Raw genomic sequence first — 17,216 nt, 5'->3', positions numbered from 1 at the left:
AGCCGTGCAGCTTCCCATGCAGCAGGGACTGAGCTGTGACCCCCCCACAATATCTCACACAGGCCACCGAACAGTTTCCAGATGAGACCTTCCACTAGCTACTCATCAGCTGAATCCAAACCCTTGTCCAAGAGAGAAGCCTCTACATCCCCGGAAGGGCCATGACCGCAGTGTCCAGAGCCAGGACTCGAACTCAGGGTACCTGCTCCCAGCCCTGTGTTCCTGCCACTGCCCTATGCAGCCTGCACCATGCACACCACAGCCAGTCTGCATGGCATGATCTACCCTTTCCAAAGTGCTCCCAAGGGACTTTGCTTTCAGCCTGCCCCGTTGCTGGGGCTGCAGGTATTTAAGCAAACACAGCCCGTGAACTCACGCCGTCAGCAAAGGGCACATGGACCATGGGGAGCCCACATTCCGCCCGCCCGCAGCACCAGACAACACCAGCCATTGTCCCTTCTGTCAACACCCGTGCTGGCACCTGGGGGAAGCTCATTGTGCTGCCAGACCCACCCCCAGGCATTGCAGAGATTAGGGGCTGGTGCTTTCCTTTTTAAATCGCCTGGCTCATCCTGTTCCTGTCACACTGCGGCGAGGAGTCTCCGAGTCACCCTCTGCCATGGACTGGGCTCCATCCCTGGTAGGTGCCTGGGCTGCTTTCACTAAACTTGGTGCTTTTTATTTACGCTCTGTTTATTAAGGGCTGGTTGGGTTTGTTTGCTTTGGAAACAGGCGCTCTGCCTGGATGAGTTATTGCTCCCCACGCCTGGCATAGCTGGGACAAAACAGCCACAGAGCCTGTGGGCTGCAGAGATTCCAGTGCAAAGGGGCCAGGGCGAGAGCTCCTGCCTGGAGAACAGCTTGCATTTAGAGAGCTCCTTTCAGCCCCAAGGATCCCAAGCACTCTGCAAGCTAAGACACATGTAGGAATCATGGCACCCAGCAATGAAATGCAACCACCTCTGGGGTGGGGCATGGCAGCTGTTTATCTGGACACAATGTCACGCCCCACGAGTTTAGGACAGGGAGTGAAGAAGACTCCTGTGTCCAGTTGCAACTGGGGACTATATGTAGAAACAGTGGCTTCGTTTGCTGTTGGGAAGCCTGCTCTGCCCTTTAAGGATGGAGCAGGCTCCTGCAGGGAGAAGCGTGAGAGACAGTGCCACAGAGCCCTGCACTGTGACTGGGCCAGAGACAGGAAGGGAGGGAGCAGAGGCGAAAGGCCAAAGGGCAAAGCACTGGCTCACAACAGGCAAAGGAGACACAACTCAGGTCATGGACTGTGCCTGGAGAATGGAATCTTTACAGGGCACAGGGCAGGTACCTCAGTAGCCCAGTCCCTGGGGGCTCAGGTACTCTGGCAGCCCCCTACCACCCAATGGCCATGTACCACACCCTACAGCGATGCAGCCACCTCTGGGGTGGGGAGCATATAGTCCACCCAACAAAGCGGAGCAGTAAGCTGGGGAGGGGAAGGGCATTTTAGTCAAGGGGCAGGGGGGAACAAAAATACCTTCTCCCAGGGTGGCTATAACACCCATACACAACAAACAGAGACTGGGGCTGAGGGGCTAGCACCGAAGACACAGGAAACTGCACACAGCTCACTTTATCTACCTCCGAGAGATGAGGGCTCAGTCAGTCTCCCCTGGGGGTGGGGGCGCTGGCCCTATCAGGGTTTGCACTAGTGGCTCCAGAGGGTCGGAGTATCCCAGGCTAAGCCTCCACTAGACACGTACTGCAGCGATGGGAGGGGTTCTCCCGGCGTGGCAGCAAATCCACCTGCCCCCCAGGCGGTGGCTAGGTCGACAGAAGACTCATCCATCGATCTAGCGCTGGCTACACCGGGACTTACGTTGGTTTAACGACGTGGCTTGGGGTGTGGATCCTTCACACACTCAAGTCATCTAGCTGAGTTGATCTAATGTTCTGCTGTAGATCCGCCCACCTGCAGCTACAACACCCAGAATCCCCCTCCCCACTTTTCATGACAACAAGTGGTCCACTAGAGATGCCATCAGGGTGGGAATTGCAGATGTGCACCAACACACATCCCTGTGGCACTGCCAGCCTTTGGTACAGCAGTGCATTCAGGACTGACTTTCCATGGTGGGTTTATCTTTTTGCATTTCACCAGCGAAGCTAGACTGGCCGCTGTCGCTCTATAATCATTTCCTCCTGCAGGTCTCTGCCATGCCAGCCCTGCAAACAGTGGCTTAGGAAATAAACAGACCAAAGCTCTGTTTGCCTTGGCCGTAGGGGAAAAACACAGAGAAACCCTTTCTATCCCATTAATAAACCAACCTGACATGGGGGCTAGTCCCCTCCCCCCAGCCTGTCCAGCTTACTAGGGAGTTTGTCCTGACTTTCTGCAAACGGCCTCCCCCCTACATCATTGCAACACTCAGGGCACTTGCAACAAGCAGCTATTCAGCCAGCCTAGCTTTGGAACTGCCACCATGGGGCTCTCCCCACTAGCAAGCTGGGAACGCTGCCAGCTGCTGGTAACTAGGAGCAAGGCTGAGCCAGCCAACCGCCCCATGTACCCAGCCAGCACAGTGGGCACCTGAGGCTGACACCTTACAGGATGTGCCTACAGGAAACGCCACCCCAGGAGCTTAGATTTCACAGGGCAATCTCCCCCCAGACAGATCGTTGCTGGAATCCCCGCCTGCGAGCCTGTTACAAAGGAGAACCTGTCTCATTTGCCCCACTTTACTGAAGCAGAGAGGTTGAGAGCTCACCCAGGGTCACCCAATAAGGCTGTGGCACTCAGGAATGGAACACAGGAGTCCTGCTGCCCTAGTCTGTTTTTACCACTAGACCCCATACTGCCTCCCCGCACTGATGCCCCTCTGGGACATTCCAGCCCTGGTAGGTTCGGCAATTCCTATGATAGAACATTGTTCCCTTTGAACATAACCTCCAAGGGCCCCAGCCCAGCATGGGCTGGGTGGAAGCCCAGTGCTGGTCAGTGCCTGGAGAGTCATGCCCTGTCCTGGCTTCCTTCTCAGCTTCTCTTCTGCGCGCTCTCTGTCTCCTTCGCGTGGGCTGCTGCTGCCGAACCCAAGCACCAAAGCAAGGGAGCGAAAGGAAAGAGGAAAGGACCGGCTAGGGATGAGGTCCAGCTGCCGGAGGCACAGGCACCTGGCCCCGACCGTGTGCTGAAGGGGAACTCCATGGCCTCAGCGGCAGACAGCCCCTACACCCTGCTGGAGGATTACGAACAGAGCATCCAGGAGATGGTGAGCCAGCTGCAGAACAGCTCGGAGCCAGCTGACAGCAAGTGCCAGGTCAACCTGAGACTCTGGAGGTCCAATAAGAGGAGTCTGTCTCCGTGGGCCTACAGGTGAGACTGCCGGGCAAAGCGCTCCTGGGGACTGGCACTCCCAGGGCAGGGCTCTCGCCAGCACCACAAAGGAACAGGGCAAGGCTCTGCTGTGAAGGAAACCCCACTTAGACACTCACCTGTGAGCCCTAATGGGCACTAAGTGGGGAACGCCTATGGGTGCTGTTCCATTGGGTAGTGATTGCACTGGGTGAGTGATCTGCATCCCTGAGCATGCATGTGCCCATTGCCCTATACGAACCCATTCCCCCAGGTGTGGGCTTTGCAACATGGGTGCCCATTAATCCATGCACAGGCAGAGCCCGGTGCAGGCTCATTTCTCCATGTGTGCATTATAGTGGCACGTATTCCCCCTTTCCCTGTGTGCAGGCACTGCCCCCTCACAAAAACACACTCGTCCAAGGCGCCTCCGTGTGCAAGTGGCCTGCACTCCTGCCCGCATCCCTGCTTTCCCCTACAGGCTCTGTCAGCCTCACGCTCCCCCTCTTCTCTAGTATAAACCACGATCCAACGCGGATCCCAGCAGACATCCCAGAGGCGCAGTGCCTCTGCACCGGCTGCATCAACCCCTTCACCATGCAGGAGGACCGCACCATTGTCAGCATCCCCATCTACAGCAAGCTGCCCGTCCGCCGGCTCCTCTGCCACCCCCCTGAGGGCTCGGGAGCCAAGACCCGCAGGAAGAAGAAGAGGTGCCACAAGGAGTACAAGATGGTCATGGAGACCATTGCTGTGGGCTGCACCTGCATCTTCTGAGGACAAGAGGGACCTTTCACCCTCACTCCATGCTGGCAGCACCAAACCCCCGGCCTCTATATGGACACCAGCTCCAGTCTAACCAGCCTCCTCCACTTGCTGGATCCATTTGGCAAAGGCCCCAGCCACTGCCCACCAAGCCTCTCCCGCAAGGAGAGGTGGTCAAGGCACAAGCACTGTGTGTGTGTGGTGGTGGGGGATCTGAAGCAAGGAGGCAGCTGCTTAGACTAGAGATGGTTTGCCCCTTTGCACCCACATATCCCTATCCGGCCTCCAGCATGAGCAATTGCCACAGGGCCCTGCTCTTTGGGGTGCCCAATGTGCCATGCCAGCTCTGCAGCTTGCAGCAGGGCCCTGAAAGGAAGGCCATTCTGCAACCCTCGCCCCAAGCTAGCTCAAGCAGAAGAATGGAGGGGAGGGGGAGACGGAGGTGGCTGCTATCCAGGGCTCCAAGGCTGCCACTCCCACTCCCCATGCCCCTCAAGACGGCCCCATCGGCTGCCACCTGTCACCTGCTCCCCTTGCTCAGCAGCCACTCAGTTCTGAGCTCGCGTCCACGCACTCGCATTGCTGCACAGCCTTTCGGGCTAACTGTCCCACCAAGTCCAAGGGGCCGCCCCTTCTCGCGGCCAGGCAGCATGACCAGAAGGGAGGCAACATCTCATGGGCAGGTCCCGAACCACCTCAGGCAAAGAGGCCGGGAGAGGCAGCTGCTCCTGGCCTGATTTCCCCTGCTGCTAGGATGGGGCGGCCTATCGCTCCCAGCAGTGCCAGCACAGGAGATCCAGTGTGTGGCCAGGCTAGCCCTGCACACGCCCCAGGTCTGCAAGGGGGGGCTTGTATTTGATGGTGAGTACAATGCACCCTGACTCCAGCTCACTGCAGCCGATTCCACAACTCTCTGACCTGGTCAGGTATTAGTGAGAGCACAAGCCAGGGCTGCTGTGGGCCACTGCCAGCAGCTTATCATTGGGATGGGGGCACATCTGCTGAACATAAGCCCCCGGCAGCAGATGCTGCCTTTGAAATTCCAGGCTCCCTGGACCCTGCCACTCCTGTTGGGCTGCACCCAGCTGTGAGGAACGTGCCTTATCTCAGTGCCACCGGGACCAGTCCTGGCCCCACTAGAAACACCTGATAGCAGGGTCCGGGTTGGAGCAGGAAGCCTGGCTGGCTGCCAAGGGCCTAAGGGCTTCTACTGCCTTCCAAGGGTAGTGTGTGCTAACAAGTGGGAAGCCCACCATAGAAATCACCCCTTGGGGAGGGGCAGTGCCCTCTAGAGAAGGCTGCCACATCTACCCATGCATGAAGCAAACCAGCCCCCCAGGAGCAGGGCAGGAGAGGTCTTGAGGATGGGGTCAGAAGACAGCTGGGAGTGGAATGGGGGCACAGCATTAGCTTCTCACCCCAGGCAAGCCTGGTTCAGGTACAGAGCCAGGCAGCATGAGGAAGGGGCTGGTTCCTGGCTGGTCTTTGGGCACTAGACCAGGACTGCCCCTCGGCACCCTGGGAGTGTCAATCCCTCCTCCCCTCGCTGATCAGAGCCCATCTCCCCTTTGCCAGCCCCTCCAATGCCCTCTTCTGCATCCACCAACAGAACAATGGCACCAGGCCCTGCTACTGCCCCCTCACAGAGCGCAGGGAGGGGACACCGAAAAACAGATGAAATCTGGCTGGGCCTAGCTTGAGAGGCAGTGTCTTCAGGATGAGCCTGAGGGGAGCTGGGCTCACTTTCAGCAGCACCATGGCCCTTCACACACACTGACCAACTCAGCTTCACAGCTGCTATTGTGTTACCCATTGTACACATGGGGAAACTGAGGCAAAGAGAGGTGGGGAGGCTTGGCCAGTGCCCTGGGCCAGGCAGTCCTAGTGCAGACCACTAGCTCCCTCTGTTTCTACTGAGGAAAGTATTTCTCCCCCAAGGAAGGGGTGACGGCCACCACCCCATCCCAGCCTCAGTCACTGTTCCCCCAGAGCCGGCACAGCAAGCAAGTCACCGACCCGAACAGCTCGGGAGCTTTAATGGGGATGGTCAGAAGGGAGGCAGTGCCCCTAGTGTCTTGGCCCTGCTGGAGCTGTGGTTGGCAGGGGGTGGGTTACACGCTCTGCTCTGTAGTTCAGAGATGGCACTGGAGGCTGACAATAAAGGGCATCCCTCACCCCAACCTGCAGGCACCGCTCCTTAGCCTAACAGGGCTCCTTGGCATTTACTTCTCCTCCAGCGCACTAGCCCCAGTGCATGGGCCCTCCTCCCGCAGTGGGGCCGGCCATTCCTCAAGGAGCCAGAAGGGAGTGCTCATGCTTTTCTTCTAGTCCCAAAAACTGAACTCCTCAGCCCCCCCTCTACTGGGGATGCTGCTGGCCAGTTTCCATCTGTTACCACAGGGCCTATCCAGCCAGCAGAACAGTCTCAGCTCCTCAGGGACCACAGGGATGCTGTGGGCTGGTGGTTGAAGCCACATGGCTCTAGGCAAGGAGAGCTTTCACTAGCTCACAAGCGGCTCTCAGCCAGAGGGCACCCCACGTCAAACTTTCTAGGCAGCACTGCCAGCCTTTCCCCTCATTCATGGGGTCACGCCAGGCATCGAAATCTGGCCCAGCCATCCCTGTATGACAGGGGCATCTGGGCCAAATTTCAGTGCGTGTTGTGACGGGGCATACGGGGTCTTCAATGCTGAAACTGAGAAATACTGCCCTGAACACCGGGTGGATATTAAGGTACGTGCTTTTAAAAGGTTTTCTAGCCTCTGCTCCGTTGGACAGCAGGATCAAAGGACTGATTTATTTCAAGTAGAATCCCCTTTATTGAAATCAATGTATTAATGGCCTCAAGTCCCTCTAGATTACATTGGACAGTCCCATTTTGTAAGGGGGCGGCTTCACCGGTTTTTTTAAAGATTCAGGGGACATGACTCAAGAAAGGTTGAAAACCCGTCTTACACTGAGCATCAATCCCTCTGCCCCAGGGAACCTGCCAAGGACCGCCAGCTGCTACAGCGCTTTCTGAGTGTGCGTTCAATCTGTCCCCACGCATGGGCTTAGAGAGGCTAGCAAGGCCCAAAGGGGTCAGGGTTATCGCTGGGAAAGAGGTTCGGACGTCATGCATGTACAGAGAGGGAGGTGAGTGGGCCTTGTGACTGCTGCAGCATCGGCCCTTCTAGCTGGCAGCTCCCTCCAGTTCTTGCCCTGCCTGCCTGTGTTTAGACGGGAGCTGATGGGCTTGGTTAACAAAGCAAGAGAGCAGCTCTGGGTGAGAAGCTGAGAGGGACCCACTAGCCAAACGGACTCACAGCACAGACATGGAGAACCACATACCTGTCGAGACCTGAGCGCTGGCTCCAGCACAGGCCTTGCAAGGACTGATGACAACCCCAGCAGCTAGAGCAAGGAGTGTGACTGCACTGCTAGCCAGGGGAGTCCTGCACAGGAAATGCTGGGGCCAGGCAACTGCCTAGACTCAGCCCTAGTCTATAGGATAGCTGGGTCTTGCTAGGTGGGTCATACTAGAAGGTCCATATCCATCTCTGGATCTGTGCCCATGGTACATGGTCCCATAGGGGTCAGGGCCCAAGGCACATGGCCACATATTTTAGGCCCCATATCTGCTCTTCCCATCATCATATCTTACCCCTTGAAAGTCTCATGGGATCCCACACTCAAGTCCCAGAAGGTAAGTGATCGGAGAATGGATTTGCACATCCCACCTCCACCCCATCCACAGCCCCAGCCCGACTTAGGATCTGAAATGGGTCCTGGCTGGCAGTTCCCTGGTAATGAGCTTAGGTTCCCTCCTCACCCCTCCCTGGTGCTAGCTGGGTAGGGAGGAAGCCTGAGCATTGATGCCTGTAGCAGGCACCTCGCATTAGCTCCACAGGGTGGTGCAGGGACGGCGTTACTGAAGGCAACAACATACAAGGACCTCATTGGTCAGACCCTCCCTTCCTCTCGGCCAGAAATCCAGTGGTCTCTCCCCCAACGATAAACCCTCAGCAGGCTAGTATATGAAGAGGCTCCTGGCCAGCTCCCCAGCAGCCCCCTGGTGTCACAGTTCAGTCTTCATCTTGTGCATCAAGTCCTTCTGGTCAATCTTCTCCAGGTCCTGGTACCACCGGTTGTATGCCAGGAGCGCCACATTCTTGGCTGCCACAGCAGCCATTTCCATGGAGCTGGCCACCCACTCCACACCATTGAGGTAGAAGAGGTTGTCGTGGAGGATGATGGGCGGGATGCTCTTGGTGGAGTCATAGTGGGGGTAGGCCTGCCATTCTGTCACCTGGACTGAATAGTAGGAGCGGAAGAGGGTCTTCAGCTGTTGCTTGTCCAGGGGCTGCTGGGAAAGGACCCGCCAGATGGCAGCCTCCTGGGGCTGCTTGCGTCGGAAGGTGCCTGAGATGTTGACGGGGCAGATGTTGTCCATGGCGTTGAAGAAGAGGTCAGGGGAGTCAGTGGTGAGGATGCTAGCGAAAGGGAAGAGCTTGGGTTCAGGGAAGCCGAAGTAGGAGGAGTTGAGGTAGCCGTGGATGACGGAGGTGATGGTGGGATGGAAGGAGCCTGGGAAGTCAGTGATGGGGGGGTCAAAGTTCTCAAAGGTGATGTTGCTCTTGCTGGAATGCAGCGGCGTGGCGATGACCACCATGTCGTAAAAGGCCGAAGCTTGGCCTTCGTCATCCTCATAGCGCACCTGGTACAGGGCTTTCCCGTCTGCAAAGGGACAGCACGGAGACTCAGAACAGCCATCAGCCCAGAGCATCGTTTGCCAACAGCATCAGGTTCAGCGCTCAGGAAGGTGGGGGCACCGAAAGCACAAACCATAGCCAGGCAAAGCACTGGGCACACTCCCCACCGCCATCCTGACCTGCAGCCCACCTCAGCTCTGCCAGCGCACCTCAGTGCTGACCTGCAGCTCCCTGCTATTCCAGTCCAGCCCCCCCCGTACTCCCACCGTATCTCACTATTAGACTGCAACATCCCCCCAATGCCCCCATTCCAGTCCTGGGGAGTCACCTGGCAGATGGCAGAGCAGTCAGGCAACACGGGGTCACGGAGCAAAGGAGACAAACTGTGGCTGATCAATAAACATTCCCATTCCCACGGCAGCAGACGGGGCTGGGGTAACAGTCTCCCTCCCCAGCACAGACTGGAGAAACACCTGCTGCCACAGAGATGCCGGTATCTCAGCGCAGAGCTTTTGAGCCATACGCTAGCCTCATTGCACCCTCTAGTGTGAGAGGTCTGCACTGCAGCCTCCCATTTCACAGCTCTCCCTCCTCAAAGACCTGTCCAGCCACAGCCAGCTTGGTCTGGGTCAACAGAGACAGCCACAGCCAAAAGAAGGGCACCGGTGAAGTAGGAGCCAGTGCCAAAAACCATGTGGGAGTCAGATCGGAGTCTCACCCAACAGGCCAGGCTGATTGTGACACTGGCAGAGCAGCCCACCTGTGTAAGACCCTTAGCAACTAAACTAGAGGCATTACAACTGTATCAGGACAACTCACTTGTCTGTGAATTACAAAGAGATGTACTAGACCAGCAATCACCAGCTCATTCATTTGTAGTAATAGAAATCAAGGGCAGATGCTAAATGTGTTTGCCTGAGTACCTGTGTCCTGTTAGAAGTTTAATAATGTAACCAAATTAGTTTGTAGATGCTAATTCCCTTTCATGTCGTCTTTGCCTTATATTATGTACAGCGTTCAGTAAACCTTAAGATCAAAGATTTGAGACGCTGCAGGGAACTAATAAGATTACGTATGTTGTCTTCAGCTTATCTGTTTCTGTTATAACGAATGATTGGCTGTTGTCTTATAGTGTAACTAGATTAACTGTGTATGCATAGGAAAGAGAAAATTAACTTCAAAGCAGTGGTCCACAAAATACCTGCATTGCCTATTCTTCCTCGGAGGAAAGCCCGGCTGTGACAATTTCTGAGAGGAGGCTTGTCAGCTTCTAGAAGCTAAAAAGAGAAACCTCTGGCTGATCCTTTCATCTCTAGTCTGCTGAACTTTGAACAGGGAAAGTTTAAGCCGTGGGACTTAGATCTTCCAAATAGTGATTTGGAATACCCTGGAAAATGCATGGAAAGACTATCAGACTTTCCATCTAACCTGCATTTGGATGCTAACCTTTTGGGATGATTCCAGAGAGACTTTTACAAGCCAGCAGATAACACCTCACTGCTATGATTCTGATCTAGGAACACTGAAAATCACTTGTATGTATACAATTCCTTAACCATTCAATAACTCTTCTTTTCTTAATAAATCTTTTGTTCGTTTACTAAGGATTGTCTGACAGTGTGATATTTGGGTAAGATCTGATTTATATTTTGACCTGAGGGCAAGTGTCTGATCCTTTGGGATTGGTAGAACCTCGCATATGGTGAAATGGGTTTTCAGTAAGCCCTCACTATATTAGACTTGGTTGTCTGGCAGGGAGCCAAGGGCTGGAACGCTTAAGGGGGATGGTGTTTGGCTTCTGGTTAACCAGCGCGGTGCTACAGAAGCTCTTGTTACTGGCTTGGTGAATCTAATTATAGAATAAACTAGGGCTGTCGATTAATCGTGGTTAACTCAAAAAAATTAACTGCGATTGAAAAAATTTATCATGATTAATCACACTGTTAAACAACAGAATACCAATTGAAATTTATTAAATATTTTTGGATCTTTTCCTATCTTTTCAAATATATTGATTTCTATTACAACACAGAATAGAAAGTGTACAGTGCTCACTTTATAGTATTTTTTATTACAAATATTTGCACTGTAAAAATGATAAAAGAAATAGTATTTTTCCATTCACCTCATACAAGTACTGTAGTGCAATCTCTTTATTGTGAAAGTGCAACTTACAAATGTAGATTTTTTTTTCGTTACATAACTGCACTCAAAAACAAAACAATGTAAAACTTTAGAGCCTACAAGTCCACTCAGTCCTACTTCTTGTTCAGAAAACTGCTAAGACAAACAAGTTTGTTTACATTTACGGGAGAAACTGCTGACTGCTTCTTATTTACAATGTCACCTAAAGGGAGAACAGGCGTTCGCGCAGCACTTTTGTAGCTGGCGTAGCAAGGTATTTACTTGCCAGATGTGCTAAACATTCATATGCCCCTTCATGCTTCAGCCACCATTCCAGAGGACATGCTTCCATGCTGATGATGCTCGTTAAAAAAATGTGTTAATTAAATTTGTGACTGAACTCCTTGGGGGAGAATTGTATGTCTCCTGTTCTGTTTTACCAGCATTCTGCCATACATTTCATGTTATAGCAGTCTTGGATGATGACCAGCACATGTTCGTTGTAAGAACACTTTCAGAACAGATTTGACAAAACGCAAAGAAGGTTGTGAGATTTCTAAGGATAGATACAGCACTCAACCCAAGGTTTAAGAATCTGAAGTGCCTTCCAAAATCTGAGAGGGAGGAGGTGTGGCGCATGCTTCAGAGGTCTTAAAAGAGCAACACTCTGATGCAGAAACTACAGAACCTGAACTACCAAAAAAATAAATAAATAAATAAATAAATAAAATCAACCTTCTGCTGATGGCATCTGACTCAGATGATGAAAACGAGCATGTTTCTGTCTGCTCTGCTTTGGCTCATTATCGAGCAGAATCAGTCATCAGCATGGACGCATGTCTTCTGGAACGGTAGTTGAAGCATGAAGGGACATATGAATCTTCAGCGCATCTGGTACATAAATATTTTGCGATGCCGGCTACAACAGTGCCATGCAAATGCCTGTTCTCACTTTCAAGTGACATTGTAAACAAAATGTGGGAAGCATTATCTCCTGCAAACTGTAACCAAACTTATTTGTCTGAGCGATTGGCTGAAGTAGGACTGAGTGGACTTGTAGGTTCTAAAGTTTTACATTGTTTTATTTCTGAGTGGAGTTATTTTTTGTACATAATTCTACATTTGTAAGTTCAACTTTCATTATAAAGAGATTGCACTACAGTACTTATATTAGGTGAATTGAAATATACTATTTCTTTTGTTTTTTTACAGTGCAAATATTTGTAATAAAAAATATAAAGTGAGCACTGTACACTTTGTATTCTGTGTTGTAATTGAAATCAATATATTTGAAAATGTAGAAAACAGCCGAAAATAAACAATAATAGAATATCATTTATTTAAGTAACAGTGTGATTAATCGCAATTCATTTTTTTAATTGCGTGACAGCCCTAGAATAAACCACCAGTTTTGGGGAGTGTCTACCCTGTTTCTTGCAGTCTGTCCTGTGTGTGGCATTCTCGGCGTGACCCATCCCAAGCACCCTCACATCGATGCTTTACAGTACCATGACAGCACAGGGAGAAGGCATCCACCCAAACCTAACAGGAACAAATGGGCAGAGCAGGGGGAAATGGCAAAGGCAGAGGGCAGGCAGAGGAGAAGGGAATCTAAGGCCTCTCAGCCTGCCTCATCCTGCCATCAGATCTGCTATTTTCTGCCCTCTGCTTCCCCCATTGCTCTGTTCATGCCCCTCAATCCAGAGGCAAAAGGGGAATGCACTAATCCTAGAGATATCCCTGCCCCACTGAGGCCCCTAGTCCTACAGACTCAGACCCCGCCCCACAGGCTGACAGTGCTCGTCACAGACATACAATCCCCAATGTCAACCTCCCCCCGGCGAAGGCAGGAGCCAGAAGGCCCAGCTGGCTCACCTGAGCTGTGCAGAGAGACACCTGTCACCTTGGCCTGGATCACGTTGGCTTTAGTTAGCTTCAGCAAACCCGAACACACCAGCTTGTTGCCACCTTCCACAGCCCACATATTGCCCTGAGCCCCTGCCAGCGACATGGCCCCTGGGAAAAGGAATAAGGGGGATTAGACTCCATTTGCAGAAGGGACGCATTTCCCCAGGACGCCTGCTCCCAGGGAAGATAAATGCTTGTCTTTGGCTTCATATGTCCCAATGCCAAAGTGTCCCCAGGTCCACTGAGCAGCACCAGCTGCCTGCTCCAAGGAGGCTCCTGGAGACCTCGCAGGGCAGAGCATGAAGACAGCACTGGCACGGCCAGCCAGGCCTCACCTGCAAAGGCGGGCACGAGCACCGACTGGCCGTAGCTGGAGCGCAAGACGGCTGCGATGACATCGTCAATGAAGCGCTGCGTGACGCCCACCTCCAGCAGGGACTCGGCCACAGAGCGCTGTGTCATGTTGACAAAGGTCTCGCCGCCCAGCGAGCGCAGGAGCTCCTCCAGGTTGGAGAAGGCATAGCCATGTGCCTGGTACTTGTAGATCCTGCAGGAGGCGAGTAGAAAGGGAGTCAGGATCAGCACACACACCCATCCTGGCCCCTGTGCCAAGCCTGGAGGGCTAGCGTGCCCTCTCTCAGCTTGGCCACCTGGTGACAGAGTCCCCTGGGGGATCGGGCATAGCACCAGGCCTGGGGCCGAGAGGGGGAAGGCCACACCCACACCCACTCCCTCCCCTCCCAGAAGCGCTGGTGCTGCCGAGCCGTCCCATACCTCATGAACTTCTCCATCACCTCCTCCACCCACATCTGCAGGCGCAGGAAGCTGATTCCATAGTGCCACCAGAGCCGGAAGAGGTTCAGCAGGTACCAGTCCGTCTCCTCCAGGACAAACTGCTCCCCACTGAAGATGGCGCTCTTCCCTGCCACCTCTCGTCGGTGCTTCAGGCCTGCAGAGGGTGACAGAGAGAGAAGCTATTTCACCCTCCTCTCTGAAGTCAGCCATCCAGAGCACGGGGGCCACAGGACAACAAGACTTTGCTGTATAGACTGATACTGCTGATGGGCCCGAGTGCTGGCGAGCCCACAGCAAAATGCCCCTGTGCGTGGGGCGGGAATGGGGTGAAGTGTCAGGATGTTGATCCTGCCCACAGCCCCTACTCTTCCAAGCCCAAGTCCCACAGGGCCCCTGTCGTGCCCCTCTGCTATCCCAGTCCTGAGACCTGTGATGTCCCTCAGGACGAGGGAGTGATAGGGCTCGAGTGTAACAAACATAGAAGGCAGGTTGTTGGCCACTCTCCGACCCTGCAACTCCCTGGCCCTCTAGCTCAGAATGAGGGACACAGCTCATGTCAGGGTCTATCTACGCCCTGCCTTGGGTCGAGCGGTCAGGGAGCAGGAGTGCCGACTACACCAGCCCTTTTTGAAGGGGATTCAGCTCATCAAGTTGGGATGTCACATCAACCTGGTGGGTTTGGCGATGCTGAGTCCCCCCATCCTCACCACACTCATGACTGGCCCCTAAGCTAGGTGGAGACCTAGGTGTCTGGAGGGGAGGGGAATTTGTGCTGCAAATACCCCAGCCCTGCAGGCTGGAGCAGAAGGTTTTTCCTGAGGAGCAGGGTCAGCACCGAGAACCTTCTCTTCCCAAACTCCAGGGAAGGGGCAAGGACACAGGGGTTCCCGCCCACTCCCCGTGTGCACCAGATGGGAGGGGCAGCACTCACCCAGGAGCTTGACGAAGTCCTGCATGTGTAGGCTGAGCGAGTGGATAGAGGCGCCACCGCACTCGTACTGCTGCTTGTTGACGAAGATGGTGGCCAGTCGACCCCCCTCGCTGCCCTTCTCGTATACGTCCAGCTGCACCTGTGGCCCAAAGTGCTGCTGCAGGAAATAGGCCACTGCTGAGCCACCTATCCCGGCGCCCACCACGGCTGCCAGCAGGGAGGCAAGGGAAACAGGCCTGTTAGACACGAAGCACGTACCCGCAGCTTTCACCACGGCCACAACAGAGCGGAGCAGCACATCCGCAGGAGGCTGCTTTCGCAGGGAGACGCAGCGTGTACAGAGGGGACCCCAAAGCGGGGGCCATCCCCACACACCGCACCAGATCAAGAAAGCCTCTGTAATGCGAGACCCTGGGATGGGCTTGAGCAGTGGCTAGGGCTCCCCAGGCAGCAACTCTAAGGTACTCCGCTCCTAGTGAGCCAGCAAGAAGGCTGGGATCAAAATAAAACCGGCCCCAGAGCCTGGGAAGGGCCGAGGAACCTGAGTGATGGGGGAAACTCCATGTAAGGGGACAGCAAGGGTCAGAGGTGTCCGTTACCAAACGCCAGACACACTCAGTGCGACAGCAGCATCAGCACAAGCATCAGCAGCCCGAGGGTCTTTCCTATCTAGAAGCTAATTCAGCTAAACAACTGACTGGACACATGCCACAAACCAGCCCTGACCTGGGCAGGGAGGGGAGCAGACATACACAGGAGCAGACCACCACCTTCTGGGCATGTGCCATAGGTCAGCTGTCTGGGGGACACTCAGATCAGTCCCAATCTCCTGGCAGCTCGAGGGCTAGTTTGGCCACAAACACGATCCTTGCAAAGGGCACTAAGCAAACCCGGCTCGCCAGGTCCGGGGCACCCTAGCCCCCTGAGAACTGGAATGCTCCGAGTTATTTCTTCTTATACCCCCCAGGTGAAACGAGTGGATTCAGGAGGAGAGAGAGACACGCTGCCTGGAACCTAGCACAGCACAGGCGAGAGCTGGGCAGGTAACACTGCTACCAAAGCTTCACCCACGCACCTCAGTCCCGATGAGCGGCATCCATGGGCGTAGTGCTCCCCAAGTGCAAGCCTCGGGCAGGCGCAGGATTCCCCCACCCCCGCACACATGCAGCCCCACTGGCCTGGCTGGAGCTGCCCCGTCCATACAGAAGTCAAACTTCGCCAATGGCTGCACCCCCTCCCCTGACAGGCGAGCACTGAAGGCCCACAGCTCTGCAAAGCTTCACCACCCTGATCACAGCAGCCCTTGTTGGACCTGCGGATACCCCTGAATCCTGGCCCTCAGCACCGTTCTTCCAAGGCTGGGTTCTCCCCCCACCCCCATTGCCAATGCCTCTTCAGCCCCCGCCACTCCTTGGCCTCTTCTGATCAGTGGCTGCCCCCCCCCATTCATCTTTTCTATTGTCCTGATCTCAGTCTCTCTCCTCCATTCTCCAGCGAGGAGGAGCCGCGCCTACCTATTTTGCCAGGCGGGGCATCCCCTGCTGCAGCTGAGGAGGGACCTGCCAGCAGCACCCCCAGAGCGACAGCTGAAAGGAGCCGCATTGCACAGGGCAGCGGCTGCAGCTCAGCCATCATGGACGATGCGGGGGGGGGAGCAGGAGGCTGCACCTAGCAAAAGAAAGAGAATGCACCAATCCAGCGCGTGCAATCAAATCATCGCCAGCCACGCTGCCCCCGGGCACAGGGGGAGCCGCCACACCCCAGCCGGCTGAGCACGGGGCCCTCGGTCCGCCTCGCGCAGCCCGCCGAAGGCGGCGCGGCTCCAAGTGCGGGAAAGGCCGCGGCCGCGGCTCATCGGCAGCCCAGCCCCGCCTGCTCCGTGCGGCGGATCCCGTGGTGCACTGGCCCCGGCGCCTGCGGAGGGACCTTCTTAAAGGGACCGCGCCCCGAGAGCGAACGCACTGCCGTGCCTGCCTCAAGAGAGCGCCCGGGCTGGCTGCCGCTGCAGGTCAGCCACCAGTCCCAGCTTGGGTGCCCTGTGTCTCTCTCCAGCTTGCTGCGAGCCCTGTAGGATTCACGGGGATGGAGCCGGCAGGGCCCTATCGCCATGGAACAGGCTGCTGCTAGCTAGACAAATTCACCCGTGGCCCTGCTCCTGCACTGTGGACACGGGGCCGTTGCAGTGGAGCTCACTGGCGGATAAAGGCCTATCAGAGAGGGCTTTTTTCCCCTCTTAAAGCCAGATCCTGCAGCTGGATCCCCGTGGGTGGACCCCAAAGCCCATGTAGAGCCCCAGAGAAGTCAGTGGTGCTCTGAGCTGCAGCTGGCACAGGGCTCTACCCATCCACCCACATCCAGTTGAAAGATCAGGGCCTTCTGTTCCACAATGACGTCCCTTTCCCTTGTGTGCATAGTCATCTTCACCCACTGCACCCTTTGGCTTGCAAACATGGCAGGGGAACCTGCAAAATTTCCATCAAAATTACAAAAAAGAAGAAAGGAAAAGGAAATACAGCACATGTCCGGTTATCTGAATTCCCTTGATCCCAAAATTCTAATTATTCAAATCCACAGTGCGTCCCGCATGTAACCCTCTGTTAGTTAATAGCCCTTCCATTTATCTGACTGTGTGGTTACCTAACGGTTTGGGATAACCCGAGCCCATGCGGAAAAA

General features: G+C 54.7%; 2 protein-coding genes across 2 annotated transcripts; one reads left to right on the top strand and one right to left on the bottom strand.

Moving 5' to 3' along the window:
- The first annotated feature begins 449 nt into the window (after window positions 1–449).
- Window positions 450–7,732, top strand: IL17B (interleukin 17B). The gene is made up of 3 exons (XM_043552903.1): window positions 450–640; window positions 3,015–3,349; window positions 3,844–7,732. Exons 1-3 carry the CDS (start codon window positions 620–622, stop codon window positions 4,103–4,105), a joined length of 618 nt encoding a protein of 205 aa, XP_043408838.1. The 5' UTR covers window positions 450–619; the 3' UTR covers window positions 4,106–7,732.
- PCYOX1L (prenylcysteine oxidase 1 like) lies at window positions 6,893–16,577 on the bottom strand. Its single transcript, XM_037907334.2, has 6 exons — window positions 16,057–16,577; window positions 14,543–14,749; window positions 13,591–13,765; window positions 13,152–13,363; window positions 12,784–12,924; window positions 6,893–8,809 (listed from the first exon to the last, which is right to left on the bottom strand). Exons 1-6 carry the CDS (start codon window positions 16,175–16,177, stop codon window positions 8,151–8,153), a joined length of 1,515 nt encoding a protein of 504 aa, XP_037763262.1. The 5' UTR covers window positions 16,178–16,577; the 3' UTR covers window positions 6,893–8,150.
- Between the last annotated feature and the right edge of the window lie 639 nt (window positions 16,578–17,216).

This window comes from Chelonia mydas, chromosome 8, assembly GCF_015237465.2.
Source record: "Chelonia mydas isolate rCheMyd1 chromosome 8, rCheMyd1.pri.v2, whole genome shotgun sequence".
NCBI lineage: Eukaryota > Metazoa > Chordata > Testudines > Cheloniidae > Chelonia > Chelonia mydas.
Note: the sequence above shows the minus strand (reverse complement) of the source record. Positions and strands in the feature narration are given on the sequence as shown.

Excerpts from the sequence above, each read along its gene's own strand:
- PCYOX1L (XM_037907334.2), bottom strand. The coding sequence starts at position 16,177 with ATGATGGCTGAGCTGCAGCCGCTGCCCTGTGCAATGCGGCTCCTTTCA. Across the intron at positions 12,925-13,151 it reads GCTCGTGCCCGCCTTTGCAG|GGGCCATGTCGCTGGCAGGG; the intron begins GTGAGGCCTGGC and ends TCCTTTTCCCAG. Across the intron at positions 8,810-12,783 it reads TGTCTCTCTGCACAGCTCAG|ACGGGAAAGCCCTGTACCAG; the intron begins GTGAGCCAGCTG and ends GTCCCTTTGCAG.
- IL17B (XM_043552903.1), top strand. The coding sequence starts at position 620 with ATGGACTGGGCTCCATCCCTG. Across the intron at positions 641-3,014 it reads TGGACTGGGCTCCATCCCTG|CTTCTCTTCTGCGCGCTCTC; the intron begins GTAGGTGCCTGG and ends CTTCCTTCTCAG. Across the intron at positions 3,350-3,843 it reads CTGTCTCCGTGGGCCTACAG|TATAAACCACGATCCAACGC; the intron begins GTGAGACTGCCG and ends CCTCTTCTCTAG.